Source organism: Rana temporaria, chromosome 12 (genome assembly GCF_905171775.1).
Source record: "Rana temporaria chromosome 12, aRanTem1.1, whole genome shotgun sequence".
NCBI classification, from domain to species: Eukaryota; Metazoa; Chordata; class Amphibia; order Anura; family Ranidae; genus Rana; species Rana temporaria.
Genome location: NC_053500.1, coordinates 51,778,590 through 51,799,340, shown reverse-complemented (window position 1 = coordinate 51,799,340; position 20,751 = coordinate 51,778,590). Strand labels below are relative to the sequence as shown.

Sequence of the window (20,751 nt, the reverse complement as noted above, 5' to 3'; positions counted from 1 at the left end):
TCCTTTTGGTTTACATGATTTTATATTTTAAACCTATTTCATTTTGTGGTCATACACATTGCATCCATCCTCACTCAGTGAGACTAATTTAGCAGAAGGTTAATTACAGGTTTAATTAGTCACCTTAGCGCTGTTAGTGCTTCTACTCAGAGACACATTGCTTTTCATATTTATTTATCTGTTATACTTAGTGATACATTATCACTTTTGTTATTATGGTTGGGTTACTATTGCTTGCCCTAACACTTTCTGGGGGTTATTGTGTTGAGGATAATTGTGCTAGGGATTATTGCTTGCCCTGACACTCACTGAAGGTTATTGCTGGCCCTCACACTTGCTGGGTGGTATTATTGATGGCCCTGACACTTGCTTGGTGGTAATATTGCTGGCCCTGACACTTGCTGGGTGGTATTATTGCTGGCCCTGTCACTTGCTGGGCGGTATTATTGCTGGCCCTGACACTTGCTGGGCGGTATAATTGCTGGCCCTGACACTTGCTGGGCGGTATAATTGCTGGCGCTGACACTTGCTTGGTGGTATTATTGCTGGCCCTGACACTTGCTGGGCATTATTATTGCTGGCCCTGACACTTGCTGGGCGGTATTATTGCTGGCCCTGACACTTGCTGGGTGGTATTATTGCTGGCCCTAAAACTTGCTGGACGGTATTATTGCTGGCCTAAAACTTGCTGGGTGGTATTATTGCTGGCCCTGACACTTGCTGGGTGGTATTATTGCTGGCCCTGACACTTGCTGGGTGGTATTATTGCTGGCCCTGACACTTGCTGGGCGTTATTGCTGGCCCTGACGTGTTGGAGATATTGCTGGGGTTATCATTGCTGGATTTGATAATTGCTGGGGGTTATTGCTGGTCCTGGCACATGCTGAGAGTTATCATTGCTGGCACTGACACTAACAAACAGGCTTATTTTATTCCCTCAATCTCTTCAGTGTGCCCCCAGGCCCTATTTTGTCTAAAACATTGCAAAAGAAGGAGGAGAAGAAGGCACACTACAAGGCATAAACTGTGACGGATCACACACTTTACTGACTGTCCACCATTTGGCGATGTCCACAAGCCGCAAGTAGCAAACCACAAACACTGTTTTTTATTAAGCTTCAGTTTGTGAATGAACAGGAAGTCGCTCAGTCAGCTTCCAGCAGTCACACTTCAGTGTTCTCACAGGACCAGCTTTCTGCGAATCTGCCAAAAATAATTCTTCATTGACAGCCATGTGTGATAAACTTGCAGTTTATTATATATACAATATATGTGTTTGTTTTATTTGGAAGAAAACAATTGCATTCATCAGAAATCATATGATGCACATTGCTAATGAGGCAACATCCTGGATGATGGTGATAACGGGCACCATGTTTTTTGTATGTTCACTGCAGGGCTCAAGTCCTGCGGGAAAGCATGGGAACGGAGTCCCTGCACTTTTTTTCACAGCAGGAACGCAGTTACCTTTGCAGGACTAGAGCAGCCGAGCCGCCCGAGCCAATCCTTCACTAAGCGGCGATGCCCAGCTCGAGTCACTGTCAGGGGCAGGCGAACCTTAGTAATCCTTTATGTTACTGGCCGCTTCCTGTATATGGATTCATCGGGTATTCTGTCACTTCCTTGATGCCGCAATGTCTCCTGGGAGCTTTTCTCATTGTTCCCAGGAGACATTGCGGAGGTCTGCCGCGAGTTATCGTGGGATTTAGAAAGCACTTGCTTATAGACCTCCGCAATGTCTCCTGGGAACAATGAAAAAAGCTCCCAGGAGACATTGCGGCATCGAGGAAGTGACGGAATACCTGCACACTACCCGATGAATCCATATACAGGAAGCGGCCAGTAACATAAAGGATTACTAAGGTACAGTGGATCGGGAAAAAAAACAAACATGCGGTTTAGTAATTATGCATATGAGCGTATCATTTTTTTTTTTTTTTTTGGGGGAGTAGATCTTGGGTGGGAGTTCCCACACTTTTTCCCCCAGGACTTGACCCCTGGTTCACTGCTTCATTTCCTTAGTTCTCCATTTTTCTAGGTGGCGTTAACAAAGTTATTTCTAAAATATATCTAAAGTCAAAACCTTATTAGGAAATGGTTAAAGCCTGTCAGATTTGTTTTCCCCATCTGTGACTTTATTTCCTGCCCTTTAGACACAACAGGAAATGAGAGAAAAACTGATGTGAGGGAATTCGCCTGCTAGACAGCTGTCACCATAACAACGATTTCACGTCTATTGCTGTTTTGGTGACAATTCTAAATTTTAGATTTTTCCCTTGTCTTTAGTCTTGGTGATAGTGGTCACCAGGACAAACGGAGACATACAAAGACCAATGCAAGACCTGGACAGTAATCCTGCAGCTCCTACGGAAGTAGTGCTACAAAAGTATGCATCTTCTGGAATAAAAAGCCTGCCTGCAAATTTTTCTTTTAAGTAAAGTTCTACTTTAATAATAGACAGAGCCGAAAAACACATTGTTTTTGGACAAATGATGAGGGTTTCTGAACCCTCATCATTTGTCCAAAAACAATCCTCTCATAGGAGTTGCAGGATTACTGTTCAGTTCTTCCCCACAGGCTTTGCCCTGAAGCCAGGCCAAAACAGGCTCATTCACACATATCTTCAATGACCAGTCTACGGGTGTTGATTTATTTATTTATTTATTTTTGGAGAACTTGAATAGGGTCCAGGGTACAGTGGCGTCTCCAGCTTTCATATTTAGGGGGGGCACATGGGGGGACAGGGACAAAAGTAGGGGGGCCAACTATAAAATGCAATTATATATATATATATATATATATATATATATATATATATATATATATATATCCTGGGGCCCTTTACTACGATCCCACTATGGGCCCTTTCACATGTTCTGCAGTGAGCTCCCTTCCTACTATACTGGGGCCCCAAGAGATATATGTCACCAGCACACCAAGAAAATATAAGGGTCCAAAGCAGTGGGAGAACTATCAGGGTTGCAAAGGATGTCTTGCCACCGGGCCCTGGTGTTCTGCCACAGTGGGGATCCCCAGCTGTCCTGTCCCTGCTATTTACAGCGCTGGTCTGGCGTCTGTCTCCTTGGCAGCGGTGGCAGTCTATTAGGACCTAGTGCTGGTGACATTATGGGTGCATGCAGGGGAAGGCTGGCACTATTGGTTATAGAGAGCCGAGCCCCCAGCTGGTCACCTAGCAGCAGTAATGCTGTATAACCTTCTCTGTTGACATGCTGATCGGCATGTGATCCAGGTGATGCTCCCAGTCAGATCTAATAAACACAGTATTTATTAGCATCAAGAGTACAACCACATAAATATAATCAACCGTATGATCAGCAGCCATGTGGGCTCTATGCCTGTAAAGTGTGGGCTTTGATCAATAAAATCACTAGGGCTGTGCAAATTAACTTTTAATTAATCGATTAATCTTGAATTTTTTTGATTGATCAAAATCTTTTTGATCGATTAAAATTATTTTGATTGGTACTCACCTCTCCGCCGGCTTCTGGGCCTTCAGGGAGTTCCGTTGGAGATCCAGTAACGTCACGGACACCGGCGGGACTTGCCGTGTCCATCTGAAGGGCTTCTTTGCTGTGCCTTCATATCTGCATGCCAGCGGGACCTTACTATCTGCCACACGCAAGGGCTGTTACACTTCCCTCTATCACTTCCCTCTATCAACCTGGGATTCTACAACCATCCACTGGGAGTTGTGATAGTTCCCTTCATGGGACATCTACATGCCGATGGACTGATGTTAACCTCTCCTCATCTGGATTCAGCAGTGGTATCGTTGTACACAGCTACATGTTTTTATGACTGCTTTTGGTACCGTTTGGTATTACTCGCACCATTTTTACAGTTTATGTAGCTACATCGATTTTATCTCCAGTGCAATATTTATTTGGTTACCTACTTGATGACTGTAAAAGTTTTAATGCTATTCCCATCAAGCGCTGCCTTTGTGTGTTTTTTGTATCCTGCTATCCATTTTTCTAGTGGTTGGTAGCTGCACTGGGAATCAGCCTGCAAGGAGATCAGCTAAAAGTAGTTGAATCTGTATGTGCGTTATTAATCGAAATTAGTCGATTAATCGATTAAAAAAAAACCGATTAATCGAACAGAAACATTTTGATCAGTAACAGCCCTAAAAATCACTGATATTTATGACTAGGATTTGACTGGGAGCATCACCTGGATTGCATCCAGATCAGCATGTCAGAGAAGGGTCCACTGCTGCTAAGCAACCTGCAGGGAGCTCAACTGTCTACAACCAATAGAGATGGGCTCAGGTGTGTTTGAAATCCCACATGCCGATCCCGCCAGGAAGCCAACACTCCACAGTGCTAATCAATGTATTTGCTGCCTATGAGCTAAGACCAGCCATAGATAGTTTAAATCTCAGCTGGTTCAGCAGAAACTGGCTGAGATTTGAACCATTAATGAGCAGATTCTCTTATAATTATCACTAGTGGTTGCTGTATAGTCACTAGTGATAATCACTGTTTGTCAGGAGAATATAATTGCTGGGCAGGAGGGATATTACCCTGTCACCACTGTCTGTTGATGGGGGAATCATGCAAGTTTCTTTCCTGCAATCTGTGGATGCAGGAAAGAAATTTGCACCGTATATTATCTGCCTAACTGAAAGTGAAAGTAAATTGTGAATGTTTTGAAAGAACAGGAACAGGAGAGGGGGAGGGAGACAGATGGGGGGGGGGAGAGAAGGGATGGAGATAATGTAGTTCAGTGATTACAGTGTACTGCAGTGCACACACTTAAACACGGCCCAGGCTAGAATATCTGGTTGTGTGAGCGCTCGCATTATGCAGTGTCGGCGAGCACAGGGAGGGGGAGGAATCCCCAGCAGAGCTGACTGGGGACGCTCTCCCTCTCGGGGAGCAAAATACAAAAATTGCAAAAAAAAAAAATATTTTTTTTTGGGGGGGCACATGGTGGGGCACAGCATGATGTTGGGGGGGTCAGGGCCCCCTCTGGCCCCCCCCTAGGGACGCCTCTGCCAGGGTAGTGGTGGGATACTCCAAAAACAATAACTATATACAACTTGAGAACCTTTTGTATTCTTTCTGAACAAGCTATAGTTAAGTCTGGCTTGAAACAAACAGGAGACTTCGGCTTCAGAGTAGTAGTTCGAGCTACAAGAAGAAGATACAATATGGACAAGCTCTTCAGTTAGAGCAGTGGTCCTCAACCTTTCTAATGCCATGACCCCTTGATAACATTTCCCAAGTTGTGGGGACCCCTAACAGTGAAATTATTTTCATAGCAACCAAGGCAAGACAAGTAATTTGCGCCCCTAACCCACGGACATTTAGCGCTCCCTGAGTCCCTTCCACTCGTACAATATTAAAACTCCTTATGGTACATTTTAGGATTACCACTCTTTCTCTTTGTTCTCCTTTCTTTCCATTTTATCTCTCTCTATCCTAATTTCTTGTTTTTTCCCCCCCCTATCCCTCTCTCTAGCCGTCTTTTTTGTTCTTTCCCTTATTCTTTCTCTCCCTTTTTCTTTGTTCCTCCCCCTCTTTTCCTCTCCCTTCCACGTACTCTCTATTTTTATTCCTTCTATTACCCCTTGGTGGGGAGAATGGGATGAGTGGCAGTTCTGGTGGGGAGTTGGGATCAGTGGCAGTGCTGGTGGGGAGTTGGGATCAGTGGCAGTGATGGTGGGGAGTGGGATGAGGGGCAGTGCTGGCGGGAAGTTCTGATCAGCCAACTTAGGTGCTCTGGATCAAGGTCATCTGATGATCTGAGAACTGTAGTGGGGACTTTTAATGGCAACTATAATGACAGGTAGTGTTACTCACTGTCTCTCCATCTTCACTTTGTCTCCGACTTTGTGGTGTTGCACAGCAGTGACACCTATGCTGAAATCAGGAGATAGGGTCTAATTCAGTCCCTCCCACTTCACATTCCTCACCAGTCAGCTGACCTCTAGTCTCTGCCCCCCAGCCAACTGAATGGGTGGCTGCAAAGAGGCTGAGTGGGCGGCCGCGGGCTCCAGGAACAGCCCCAGCTGGGTGGCCGAGAAAAGGCTGGGAGAGCGGTGCAGGCTTCAGGAACAGCCCAGAATTTGGTAACCCCTGGCAAATCATCATTTGACCCCCAGGTTGAGAACCACTGAGTTAGAGCTACAAGAAGAAGATATGGACAAGCTCTTCAGTTAGATCTACAAGAAGATGATATGGACAAGCTCTTCAGTTAGAGCTACAAGAAGAAGATATGGACAAGCTCTTCAGTTAGAGCTACAAGAAGAAGATATGGACAAGCTCTTTAGTTAGAGCTACAAGAAGAAGATATGGACAAGCTCTTCAGTTAGAGCTACAAGAAATAGAAATGGACAAGCTCTTCAGTTAGAGCTACAAGAAAAAGAAATGGACAAGCTCTTCAGTTAGAGCTACAAGAAGAAGAAATGGACAAGCTCTTCAGTTAGAGCTACAAGAAGAAGATATGGACAAGCTCTTCAGTTAGAGCTACAAGAAGAAGATATGGACAAGCTCTTCAGTTAGAGCTACAAGAAGAAGATATGGACAAGCTCTTCAGTTAGAGCTACAAGAAATAGAAATGGACAAGCTCTTCAGTTAGAGCTACAAGAAAAAGAAATGGACAAGCTCTTCAGTTAGAGCTACAAGAAGAAGAAATGGACAAGCTCTTCAGTTAGAGCTTCAGTTAGAGCTACAAGAAGAAGAAATGGACAAGCTCTTCGGTATGCCAGCTGGCATTCCCTATAAATAGACCAACAGCTGACTTGTCCTAGCACCAGAGGGTTGGCAAAAGCATAAAGGTCCCCAAGATCTTTCAAAATGTCTGTACTCATACAAGGCCCAAGGACCAGCTGGTTGCCATCTTTCGACTTCAAGCGCCACCTTACTCCGGTGATACCAGACTATATCTTCTGCGGATGATCAGTCAGCTTTTATTAGTGCTAGAGTATCAGCATCCAGGCCCTTAGGTCACCCACCTGAGGCCTCATGATGGCAGAAATTACAGCAGTACCTTGGGACGGGCAGCGTGCCCTTCTTTAGGAAAAAGACCCTAAGCTCAGTGTGCTCGCAGATTATATATATCGTTTCCCAGCATGCCATCAGAGCCTGCCTCTCTGGGGTAGGCCAGGGCTTTATCAATATTCATGCTGTCATCTGCATAGCTTCACACCTATCATACAGAAACCTCTCAAGTTCTTTAGATGCAGAGGGAGCTTTTAGACCAGACTGGCAGCAGCTGAGTACACTGAACAGACATAACTAATCAATCACAGCTTCACTGAGTACAGTGAGTGAGTAAACTATGCTTTTACTTAACAAACATTACAGCCACACTGACCACAGTGTGGCAACTATAATTACCTATCAAACACACACTAGTTCTATCAAATTTCTAGCATCTATCTCACTATGTACAATATATTCTGCAATAAAAGTGTAAGTGTAAGCTGAGCCATAGATGGCCAAAAACACTGGAAGTTTACTACAAGGCAGTTTAGAGACATCACATTGCTGAAGCAGAGGTAAGATTCATTCCACGTTAACTTTGCAAAGCAATTATATATTTTTATTATTTACATATGTTAAAGACCTCAAAACAATGAACAAAATAAGCTATGTTTTAGGCTGCATTTTCATAGGCATATGTACAAAAGAAAAGTGGCAAATTATTTATGCATAATAAAATTATACTTTGCATTCTGCTTGACTTGTAAAATGAAGGGTAACACTGAGGGGTCACATTCTTGTTTTTATGAGAAATCATTAGTCAGGCTACCATGATCCTTTGCATAACTTGGCCTTTATGCTTCCTGGTGGATTAAATGATGATTTGTGATTACACCTGCCAGTAGAGTCTTCCGCTATGTAAAATAAGATCAGCTGGTAATTCCTTTCTCAAGGCAACGTTGCCTCGTACTTGAAGGGATAACTTTGATCATGATTCTGCAACATAAGAGCCTGATGGAAAGGGTATTTCACTCAGCCAAGAAAAAAAAAAGACACACATGCACATATATATATATATATATAAAATGTATATACACATTAGTAGTATTATGATTATTTTTTCAGTCCTTTTTTTATTAAGATGCAAAGGCAATGATAATCTTTAAAATGTAGAATGTAGAAGATGAGATTTCAGATTTTAATCAGTTAAGGACTGCTTAATTAAATATGCCAGGCTACTTAAATGTGTTGTTATTTATGATTCCAACATTAGTTATCCCATAGTTCTTATGCTTGAATTTTTTTTAGGTGACTTTTAATATGGGCCTGCACCAAGTTATCAAATTTCATTAATACAAGCCACCAAGTAATTTGCCTTTCCTCTACTCTCATATACTACATACCAAAATAGATATCTATCATTTTCTTACTAGAAAGTTTCTAATAATAACCTATATGGCCTGACATGAGACCACGTAATATATTTTTTATTGTGTCACATAACATTTTATACTCACTGCTTAAATATCAAGTAACCTCACAGAATATTGGTGGATTGATTTTACAACTATCACTGCTGGTAGATGGTTCACAGTATCTACATATTCTAAAAATAAAAAATAAACCTTTGCTAAAAGACAGAATACCTAAGCCTAAGTTTACCTAAAACCAAAAACAATTAAAAAATAAACACAAGGGACATTACTTACCTTGAGTGGGATGTGTCCCTTGTGCTGCTGTGTCCTCCTTTCGCCCAAATGTTCCTCCTACCTCACCCTCATCACTGTAATCTTCCAGTGCAGAAGGGGTTAATAGCACCCTTGTTGAGAATGGCTGAGCTAGGGGATGATGTTGGCATAGAATTGACTAATTAAGCAGATCAGCGATTCTTGGAATACTAAAGAACAATATCTTTTTTAATAGATTTGAAAGACTATGTAGTTTCAGAAAGATCATGCAATAGAAATAAAATCCTCACTGTATATAAATACACAGCTTCCAATAGACTCAGTGCTATGCAAAGTAAAAGTTTTTTTTTTTTTTTTAATTAGTTTGCCTTCCTCTGGGTCAACTGTGGGTATAGGATGTTGTACATGGAGGTTTTCTAGTTAACTGGTTCCCGACCGGCTCACGCAGATATACTGCGGAAGAATGGCTCTCCTGGGTGAAATCCCATATATATATATATATACTGTTTCGCCCAGGAGAGCGACCAGAGACAAGGAAAACGATGCACGTGGCCAGCAGGCGTGATCACTGCCGGCCACGTGCGATCGTGTGCACGAGCAGGAGGGCGAGGGTTTGTGTGTGTAAACACACAAATCCCTGTGCCGTCTAAGGAGAGGACAGATTGTGTCTTTCCACAAAGTAAAAAAACACGATCTGTCATCTCCTATAGTGAGACCCCCATCCCCACACAGTTAGAACACACAATAGGGAACACAGTTAACCCCTTGATCGCCTCCCCTATGTGTTAAGCCCTTCCCTGCCAGTGACATTTACGGCGCAATTGTCAGTTAAAGTGATGCAAAAAATGGCTGCCCCCATGTTGTAAAACGCTGTGCAAATAATAATTCTATAAACAAAACAAAAGATTTCTCTCTAAATGAAACATTCATATTAAAGCAGAGCTCCACCCTAAAGTGGAACTCCTGCTGATCGGAAACCACCCCCCCTCCGGTGTCACATTCGACACCTTTCAGGGGTGAGGGGGGTGCAGATACCTGTCTAAAGACAGGTATTTGCACCCACTTCTGGCCACACAGTCTCGGGCAGACTGCGGGCATGACGCCACCTCCTGTCCCCCGTCCCCCCGTCGTGTTCTGGGAACACTCGGCTCCCAGTACACAGCGGGAGCCAATTGGCAGGCGTATCGCGACTCGCACATGCGCCGTAGGGAACCGGGCAGTGAAGCCGGAGCACTTCACTTCCTGGTTCCCTCACCGAGGATGGCGGGGAGGGGCAGCAGAGTGACGAGCGATCGCTCATCCTCTGCTGCGGACGGCGCTGGACTCCAGGACAGGTAAGTGTCCTAATATTAAAAGTCAGCAGCTGCAGTATTTGTAGCTGCTGGCTTTTAATATTTTTTTTTCAGCGGAGCTCAGCTTTAAACACCCACGTAGGAGAGCGTTATGTCATTCAGAATTTTAGTAGCTGCGGGTGGGCTGATTAGGTTAGGAAACATTAAGTTTCACATCTTGTTGGTTAAAAGAGGTTTCACAGAAAAAGAAATGAGGCATCTGTGTTGCTCGGTACATCTTACTGCCGCAACTGACATCTCCAGCTCACAGCTGTCATTTCAGGTGTTCCCGTACCTACAGTTGCCATAAAAAGTATGTGAACCCTTTTGGACTGATATGGATTTCTGCACAAATTGGTCATAAAATGTGATCTGATCTTCATCTAAGTCACAACAATAGACAATCACCGTCTGCTTAAACTAATAACACACAAATAATTAAATGTTATCATGTTTTTATTGAACACACCATTTAAATATTCACAGTGCAGGTGGAAAAAGTATGTGAACTGCACAGTGGAGGTAAGTATGATATGTTTGTTATTTAAAAAATAAATAAAAAACAAGGGTTTACAACCCCTTTAAAGCGGAGTTCCACCCAAAAGTGCTGCTAAGGCGAATAGTCTAATCGCCTTTTGGCAGCCCCTCCCTGTAGGCGATTGCCTGGGACACGTGACAGGTCCCAGGTGATCGCCTGTCCAATCGGATGGCGCAGCGCCGCTCGCGCATGCGCAGTGGGTGCCTGGCCGTGAAGCCGAAAACTGTCACGGCCGGGTGCCCACACTTAGAATGAAGACGCCGGCCGGAGAGGGGGGAGAGGAGCGGAGCCCCGGCCGGCGCGTCGCTGGAACGTGGAGCAGGTGAGTGTATGTTTATTAAAAGCCAGCAGCTACACTTTTTGTAGCTGCTGACTTTTAATAAACATTAAAAATGACTGGAACACCCCTTTAAGGTGAAAAAATCCCAGCTTGTGGAATAGTGAGGCATGGTAAGGAGGCTCATTTGGTGAAGTTACAGTGTGCTCCCCTCTGGTCACTGAAGTCACAACTAGATGCCAAACAATTCACTCATCAAACTGGCTCAGATTATTGGCATCTGCATTTCCTGCAAAAGGTAAAAGACATTTCCAGATACATAGCTCCCAACTGTCCCTGATAAAGGGGGGGTTGTTTGCACTGAGGGGGTGTTTCCACTGAGGGGGGTGTTTTGCACTAAGGGGAGATTTGCACTGGGGGATGTTTGCACTGAGGGGGTGTTTGCACTAAGGGGGGGTGTTTGCACTGGGGGGGGGGGGGTGTTTTGCACTAAGGGGGGGGGGGGTTTGCACTAGAGGGTGTTTGCATTCAGGGTGTCTGCACTGAAGGTGTCTGCACTGAAAGTGGGTCTGCACTGAAGGGGGGTGTGAACTGAAGGGGGGTCTGCACTGAAGGGGGTCTGTGTAACATGCAGGGGGTCCAGAGCTGTGGGGGCTGTATAATGTAAAGGGGTCCAGAGGTGCAGGGGGCTGTGTAATGTAAAAGGGGTGCAGTGATGCAGGGTGCTGTGTAATGTAAAGGGGTCCAGTGATGCAGGGTGCTATGTAATGTAAAGGGGTGCAGAGTTCTGTGTAATGTAAAGGGGTGCAGAGTTCTGTGTAATGTAAAGGGGTGCAGAGGTGCTGTGTAATGTAAAGGGGTGCAGAGGTGCTGTGTAATGTAAACAGGGGCAGGGTGCTGTGTAATGTAAAGGGGTGCTGTGTAATGTAAAGAGGTGCAGGGGGCTGTGTAATGTAAAAGGGTCCAGAGGTGCAGGGGGCTGTGTAATGTAAAGGGGTCCAGTGATGCAGGGTGCTGTGTAATGTAAAGTGGTGCAGGGGGCTGTGTAATGTAAAGGGGTCCAGAGGTGCAGGGTGCTGTGTAATGTAAAGGGGTGCAGGGGGCTGTGTAATGTAAAAGGGTGCTGGGTGCTGTGTAATGTAAAGAGGTTTTGAGGGCTGTGTGATGTAAAGGGGTTGCAAAGTTCTGTGTAATGTAAAGGGGTGCAGAGGTGCTGTGTAATGTAAAGGGGTGCAGGGGGCTGTGTAATGTAAAGGGGTGCAGAAGTGCAGGGGGCTGTGTAATGTAAAAGGGTGCTGGGTGCTGTGTAATGTAAAGAGGTGCAGAGGTGCTGTGTAATGTAAAGGGGTGCAGAGGTGCTGTGTAATGTAAAGGGGTGCAGAAGTGCAGGGGGCTGTGTAATGTAAAAGGGTGCTGGGTGCTGTGTAATGTAAAGAGGTGCAGAGGTGCTGTGTAATGTAAAGGGGTGCAGGGGGCTGTGTAATGTAAAGAGGTGCAGAGGTGCTGTGTAATGTAAAGGGGTGCAGAGGTGCTCTGTAATGTAAAGGGGTGCAGGGGGCTGTGTAATGTAAAGGGGTCCAGTGATGCAGGGTGCTGTGTAATGTAAAGTGGTGCAGGGGGCTGTGTAATGTAAAGGGGGCCAGAGGTGCAGGGTGCTGTGTAATGTAAAAGGGGGGGCAGGGGGCTGTGTAATGTAAAGGGGTGCAGAAGTGCAGGGGGCTGTGTAATGTAAAAGGGTGCTGGGTGCTGTGTAATGTAAAGAGGTGCAGGGGGCTGTGTAATGTAAAGGGGTCCAGAGGGCTGTGTGATGTAAAGGGGTGCAAAGTGCTGTGTGATGTAAAGGGGTCCAGAGGGCTGTGTAATGTAAAGGGGTCCAGAGGGCTGTGTAATGTAAAGGGGTCCAGAGGGCTGTGTAATGTAAAGGGGTCCAGAGGGATGTGTGATGTAAAGGGGTGCAGAATGCTGTGTGATGTAAAGGGGAACAGAGGTGCAGTTGTGGAGAGGGGGTACACAGTAGTAACAAAGAGATATTGAAGTATGCAGGGGGCACAGTGGGGTGTTTTTACATTTTAACGTGGGGGGGCAGATATTGGATCCGCCCCGGGTGCAAAATGCTCTAGGTACGCCCCTGGCCTCTATCCCTCTTTCCTCTTCATTTGTCCCTCATTTTTGTCTGATCTATATAGCTGTATATAAAATGCACCATTTATCTATCAAAACTATGATTCCCAGTGCTAAACCTTTCATCTGATTTCTAAATTGCTGCATTTGTAAATTCCAAAAGCCAATATAAAGGAATAGTAGTGGTAAAAAAGCACTTGTGGGTTTAACCAATCTTGTTTTTTTTGTACAATTCTCCTTTAAGGGGGTGTGGCAGGAGGAGTGTCCTATGCCTGCATACTTTTGCTGATAGGTGTCCCTCATTCCCATCTCAGAAAGTTGGGACGTATGCAGATACCAGTTCCCTCCATGAAGTGTATGCTTCCATGCCATTTCAAGAAAGATACTTGAAATGTATGCTATTACTATAAGCCATAATGATGTCTGACACCATGTTACATATTTATAAAGCTATCTATCATATCTGCTGGCATTTGTAACATAGACGTATGTTCTCTCTTACAGGCGCATGTTCCCATTCCTTAGTTACCGCGTGTTAGGTCTGGATCCTCTTGCCCAATACACGTTACATGTGGAAGTGGTTCTGGCAGATCAAAATCACTGGAGATTCCAAGGAGGAAAATGGATCCAATGTGGCAAAGCTGAGGGTAACATGCCAGGTGAGAAAAAAAAAAGGCACTTTTGCTGGCACAGGATTGGATGATGGAAGTCAGCAGAGCTTCTGCTCATTAACCACTTCAGCCCGGGAAGATTTTACTCCCTTTCTGACCAGAGCACTTTTTACAATTTGGCACTGCGTCGCTTTAACTGACAATTGCGTGGTCGTGGGACATGGCTCCCAAACAAAATTGATGTCTTTTTTTCCCCACAAATACAGCTTTCTTTTGGTGGTATTTGATCACCTCTGCGGTTTTTATTTTTTGCGCTATAAACAAAAGAACAGGGACAATTTTGAAAACAAAATATTTTTGACTTTTTGCTATAATAAATATCCCCACATTTAAAAAAACGTTATTTCCTCAGTTTAGGCCGATACGTATTCTTCTACATATTTTTGGTAAAAAAAAAAATAGCATTAAGGTATATTGATTGGTTTGCGCAAAAGTTATAGCATCTACAAAATAGGGGATAGTTTTAAAGCATTTTTATTATATTTTTTTACTAGTTATGGCGGCTATCTGCGATTTTTATCGGGACTGCGTCATTATGGCGGACAAATCGGACACTTTTGACACATTTTTGGGACCATTGTCATTTTTACAAGATTACTGTAAAAATGTCACTGGCAGGGAAATGATTAACACTAGGGGGCGATCAAGGGGTTAACTGTGTTCCCTCTGCATGTTCTAACTGAAGGGGGAGAGGACTTACTAGGGGAAATGACAGATCGCTGTTTATACTTTGTATGAACACACGATCAGTCATTTCTCCCTTGAAAGAATCGGGATCTGTGTGTGTACACACACACAGATCCTGGTTCTCGCTGTGTCACGAGTGATCGCAGGTGCCTGGCGGTCATCGCGCCTGCCGGGCCCTCGTTTCGGCTCCGGATGCGAGCAGCGCGTGCCTCCGGCGGTGTAAAGCTCGGTTTAACGGAAAAAAAACTGACAGATCCCCACATCCACACAACAATATATGTTGCAGGGATCTCTCCCACTGCACTATTGTATTCTGACAGCGGGGACTCCCCCAATCACCAGAAAACACTGATCAGTGCTTGCAGCCATTTGCTGTGAGCACTGATCGAATGTTTTCCAGCAAGACCGTTCGACAGAAGCTGGTCATTAAATCACCTTCTGTTGAACAGAAAGTGGTTCACATGTCGTGAAAGTTGGCCGATTCTGTGCTTTCTGTAACTGAAGGAAGTGAAACTTGTGATGACAGTTCCCCCGCTTATCCACATCCTCCAATCAGAGAAGGCCTTCTATTCATGAAAAAAATAAAAGGCATTCTGTAAATGTTGAATGGGCACACGCACTAGGGATCGCTGAAATCACATTATTAACCACTTGCCGACCACCGCACGCACTTTTACTTTGGCAGAATGGCATGGACAAGCAAATGGGCATACATGTACATACCTGCCACGAGCTCCATGACCACGCCCACGGGACCCGTGGACTCGATGTCCGCCGGTGTCCTGCGATCGTGTCACGGAGCTACAGAACAGGGAGATGCACTGATCGTCTGCTCCCTGTCATCAGGAGCAGTGATCAGTGTCATGTCACAGTAAGCCCAGCCCCCACACAGTTAGAATCACTCCCTAGGACACACTAACCCCTTCCTCGCCCCCTAGTGGTTAACCCCTTCCCTGCCAGTGTCATTTACGTGTCATAATCAGTGCATTTTTATAGCACCGATCGCTGTATAAATGACAATAGTCCCAAAATAACGTCAAAAGTGTCCGACGTGTGCGCCATAATGTTGCAGTCACGATAAAAATCGCAGATCGCCGCCATTACTAGTAAAAAAATTATTATTAATAAAAATGCCATAAAACTATCCCCTATATTGTAGCCGCTATAACTTTTGCGCAAACCAATCAATAAACGCTTATTGCGATTTTTGCTTTACCAAAAATATGTAGAAGAATACGTATCGGCCTAAACTGAGGGAACAAATAGTTGTTTATATATTTTTGGGGGATATTTATTATAGCAAAAAGTACAAAATATATATTATTTTTAAATTGTTGCTCTTCTTTTGTGTATAGCGCAAAAAATAAAAACCACAGAGGTGATCAAAATACCACCAAAAGAAAGCTTTATTTGTGGGGAAAAAATTAAAAAAATCTCATTTGGGTACAGCGTTGCATGACCGCGCAATTGTCATTCAAAATGTGACAGCGCTGAAAGCTGAAAAATGGCTTGGGCAGGAATGGGGTGAAAGTGCCTGGTATTGAGGTGGTTAACCACTTAAGGACCGACTAACGCCGATATACGTCGGCAGAATGGCACGGCTGGGCGCAATCACGTAAGGGTACGTCCCCTTAAGTGCCCAGCCGTGGGTCGTGCTGGGGACGACCCACGGGGTCCAAAGCTCCGTGACCGCGGGGCCCGTGGACCCGATCGCCGCTGGTGTCCCGCGATTGGTCACAGGAGCTGAAGAACGGGGAGAGGTGTGTGTGTAAACACACCTTCCCCGTTCTTCACAGTGGCAGTGTCACTGATCGTCTGTTCCCTGATATAGGGAAAGACGATCAATAATGTCACAAGTCCAGCCACGCCCCCTACAGTTAGAAACACATATAAGGTCACACTTAACCTGTACAGCTCCCCCTAGTGGTTAACTCCTAAACTGCAATTGCCATTTTCACAGTAATCAATGCATTTTTATAGCACTTTTTGCTGTGAAAATGGTCCCAAAAATGTGTCAAAATTGTCCGATGTGTCAGCCATAATGTTGCAGTCACGATAAAAATCGCTGATCGCCGCCATTAGTAGTAAAAAATAAATTATTAATAAAAATGCCATAAAACTATCCCCTATTTTGTAAACGCTATAACTTTTGCGCAAACCAATTGTTAAACGCTTATTGCGATTTTTTTAACCAAAAATAGGTAGAAGAATACGTATCGGCCAAAACTGAGGAAATTTTTTTTTTTTATATACATATATGTTTTGGGGGATATTTATTATAGCAAAAAGTTAAAAATATAGATTTTTTTTCAAAATTGTCGCTCTATTTTTGTTTATAGCACAAAAAATAAAAACCGCAGAGGTGATCAAATACCACCAAAAGAAAGCTCTATTTGTGGGGAAAAAAGGACACAAATTTTGTTTTGGAGCCATGTCGCACGACCGCGCAATCGTCAGTTAAAGCGACGCAGTGCGGAATCGCAAAAAGGGGCAAGGTCCTTTAGCTGCATATTGGTCCGGGTCTTAAGTGGTTAAACCACACATGAGACCACGATCATTAGTGTGAGAGCAATAATTCTAGCCCTAGAACTCCTCTGTAACTCAAAACATGCAACCTGTAGAATTTTTTAAATGTTGCATATGGAGATTTTTAAGGGTAAAAGTTTGTCGCCATTCCACAAGCGGGCATAACTTTGCAGTGTGACATTGTTGGGTATCAATTTACTCGGCATAACATTGTCTTTCACATATCAAAAATAAATTGGGCTAACCGTACTGTTGTCTTATTTTTTTTTTTTAAAAAGGTGTATTTTTCCCCAGAAAAGTGCGCTTGTAAGACCGCTGAGCAAATACGGTGTGACAAAAAGTATTGCAATGACCGCCATTTTATTCTCTAGGGTGTTAGAAAAAAAACATGCATAATGTTTGGGGGTTATAAGTAATTTTCTAGCAAAAAAAAAAATATTTTTTAACTTGTAAACAAGTTTGAAAAATAGGCCCGGTCCTTAAGTGGTTAAAATCAATGAATGCTTTCACAATGGGGCAGTGTGCTGGCAGGGAAGTGAAAAAATGTCCGTCTCCATTGAAATGAATGGAAAGCTCTTCAAAAGCACTCAGTGTTTTACTGGAAATTTAGAAGCGCCTCAGTGTGAAAGGGGCCCAGACAATTCGAGATTTTCCTAGCTTGTGACGGAAAATATTGATTATATGAAGACAGGAGGCGAGTATCTTATGCATTATCTTTCTTTAATAATGCCCATAGCAGAAATACAGTAAACATTTATTGTAACTTAAAAGAAAAAATTCAAAGAACTACCCTTCCCAGCAGTCCCTGGGCCAGTGTAGCCCCTCCCAGACCGTAATCTATATAAGGGACTGTCTGAGGTAACCTATTCCTCTTTCTTCATGCGAATTAGTGTAAACAGGAACCGAAAGTCCAATTAGACATCTCCGCGGCTGCCGGGAACCTTCCGACCGGAACACAACATCTGAATCTGGAGGAAACGAAAGGACAAGGCCAACACGGACCAACTTCATCCGGACCAGCTTCATCCCAACGGGGACTATAGGAAAACCAAAACCATTCGGAGCCGACCGGTCAGTCGTCTTCAGAAACATGGACCAACGGATTCAGTCAACGGCATCCCGACTCCGGATCTGGAACGTAGTAGGAGCCTCCATCTGCGGTGAACTAAACCCATGGATCGAAACGGAACAGCAATCCCGACGGGGTTAGTGAAACGAACTCCCGGGGCGTACCAGCCTCCGACTTGCAGGGTGTGTGGTTCATCAGTCTAGAATGAGAGAGAGACAACCTCGTGACAGGGTTGGGTCGGGAGGGAAGATACTCGCCTCCTGTCTTCATATAATCAATATTTTCCGTCACAAGCTAGGAAAATCTCGAATTATACCTCAGACAGGAGGCTCATATCTTATGCAAGTTCAAAGCTATAACAATGCATATATAGATGATAACAAATGAAACAACTACAAAATTGATATAGATATGTGTTCCTCCGATCCAAGCAGAATTGGCGGAAAGCAATCGTGGTTACCAGTCCGCCGCTAGCCGTAAATCCTATAGGGAGCCGCCCGGGTGATGACCTAGGAGCCACCGCTCCTCTGGAGGGGTGGGCGCCCAACGGGGTTACGTAAGACCCTGCAATTTCCATGATTGATCGTACCCCTCTGGCTAGCGTAGCTGAGGAAACCGGAAACTGAGGTTTAGCGTAGGAATGAGGAGTAGGAAGAGATGCGAAGATCGCAGTAGGACCGCGAAGGACTAAGAAATCCGTAGACAACGGAGTACGATGTGCGGGGAAGAACGGGTAGAATAAAAACTATGAAGTCCCGCCGCTGTCCTACGCACGACGGAAAAACCCAGACTCTCCGAGGCGGGATCCGACGCCTGGAATGGCCAACGTCGTGACACCCGATATGCGTCTGACGGAATCAGACACGAGGGGGCAGTAGCTCAAACGACAATAACCTCCGACAGAGTGAGATTGTCCCCCCAGTCCTGGCGGGGAGTCAAGGGCCACAGAAACGTGGCAGCGTTTTGGAACGCCCAGCCCTTCTCAGGGGCGGTAGACCGTTGCCGGATGGTCCGGGCATATGGTGTGCAGGCGGGGGTAACCGACGCCATGGTCGTAAAGATTGGTCTACCGATCAGTTTTGGCAACTGTGTAACACTGTTGAGATTTGGCCTCCTAGGACTGTGTCCACCATATCCGGGGTACCGGCATGAACAATGCCATGATACTCATTAAATTGTAGAATCTTTGTACAATTCAATACAATTTTTTATACATATTTGTATAATTTATTTATATAATGAATATATAATTTGTATAATCCATCTATAATTTATTATTTGTAAAATTGAATAATGGATTTAGTTATATATTATAAGTAATAATATATATTAATAATAATATCATTAATAATAAATGTATTTATTCATTCAATCCTTAGATAGTTATTTAATACATTATTTATTAGGAGTATGTTGTAGGGAATAAATTCCCCGGAGATAAACATGCTATAATTTCTTTATTTAATTTATTGATTTATTGATCTATCTACATATTGATTATTTATTTATTAGGATAAATAAGGTATATGTTCTAGGGAATAAATTCCCCAGAAATATAATTTGAGTATATATTGAATTATTTATTGTAGCTTCGGTTATTTAGATTATTTAATTTAATTTATTTATTAATTTATTTATTAGATATTGATTCATTGGAATGAAATATATATATTTATATATATATATCTGAAAAGATGTACTGCCATCTAGTGGTTGAAAGCATGGTGAAACAGCAGCAGGTTCCTGGCTACGACACCGCTGGGAAGGACATCCTGCGGTGTGAGGGGAGCCTGACGAGATTCTAACTCCAGAGGCGAAGTCTCGCGAGACTACGGCCTCTGGAGTTCTTATTGGCCCGAGGTTGTGAGGGACGGAACGGTCGATGTGAACCGTTCTCCCCCGTCTCGCTCTCGATACCGAGAGAGGCACCGAAAGAGAGGAGCGGCCGCGGCGGAGACCCCGCCCCCCACCTGAGCGCGCGAAGGGGAGCGTGGGGAGGGAGGGGGGGGGGACAGTTGCCCAGGCATGGCGCCCGCCGAGGGAGCGAATGAAAAACAGTGCGGATCCCGCACGGACGCCGTAGTGCTCCGGCGTCAAAGAAAGGGAAAAAACCCGAGCAAAGAATCAAAGAATTGGAAACAAACAAACGTGGCCTCTCAAACATATCTGCCTGACACCGCTCCGGTGTCAGGCAGACAGAAATAAAGCGCAGAAACGGGGGATAGCAGGGAGAACCCCCAGTATTCCACATCTTCCAAAAACTACGGAACAATCAATTCCGACAAAATACCTGACACCGGGGCATTCGGTATCAGGGAGGAATTCCAGGGAAACTCCCCATGTTCCACAATACCTCAAACATATCAGTCAAGACTGAACAAAATCACCCGACACCGGGGCACTCGGTATCAGAGACCATATATACAATCAAACAATAAAGGTACATGAAACACCTATCTTGTAAATAATAAAGATACAAGAAGTACCTATCCTGTAAATAATAAAGGTACATGAAATACCTATCTTGTAAATAATAAAGGTACATGAAATACTTATCTTGTGTGCTCTGCCATGAGCAGAAAGAAAGAGGAATAGGTTACCTCAGACAGTCCCTTATATAGATTACGGTCTGGGAGGGGCTACACTGGCCCAGGGACTGCTGGGAAGGGTAGTTCTTTGAATTTTATCTTTTAAATTACAATAAATGTTTACTGTATTTCTGCTATGGGCAGGGCCGGACTTACCATTGGCCTTGACTGGGCTCAAGCCCAGGGGCCCCACCCAATAGGGGGCCCCCTTTAAAAAAAAAAAAAAAAAAAAATAATTTTTTTTTTTTTTTTTTTTTTTTTTTAGGGGTCCGGATGTCCCCGGGGGCCCCCAGGGCCCTGGA

General features: G+C 44.2%; 1 protein-coding gene across 1 annotated transcript in view; it reads left to right on the top strand.

Moving 5' to 3' along the window:
* Positions 1-20,751, top strand: part of TBX21 (T-box transcription factor 21) — a 91,370-nt gene that overhangs the window by 26,326 nt on the left and 44,293 nt on the right. The window contains exon 2 of the mRNA XM_040330312.1: positions 13,413-13,567. Coding sequence (XP_040186246.1) covers positions 13,413-13,567 — 155 coding nt within the window. The remainder of the gene's footprint in view (positions 1-13,412; positions 13,568-20,751) is intronic.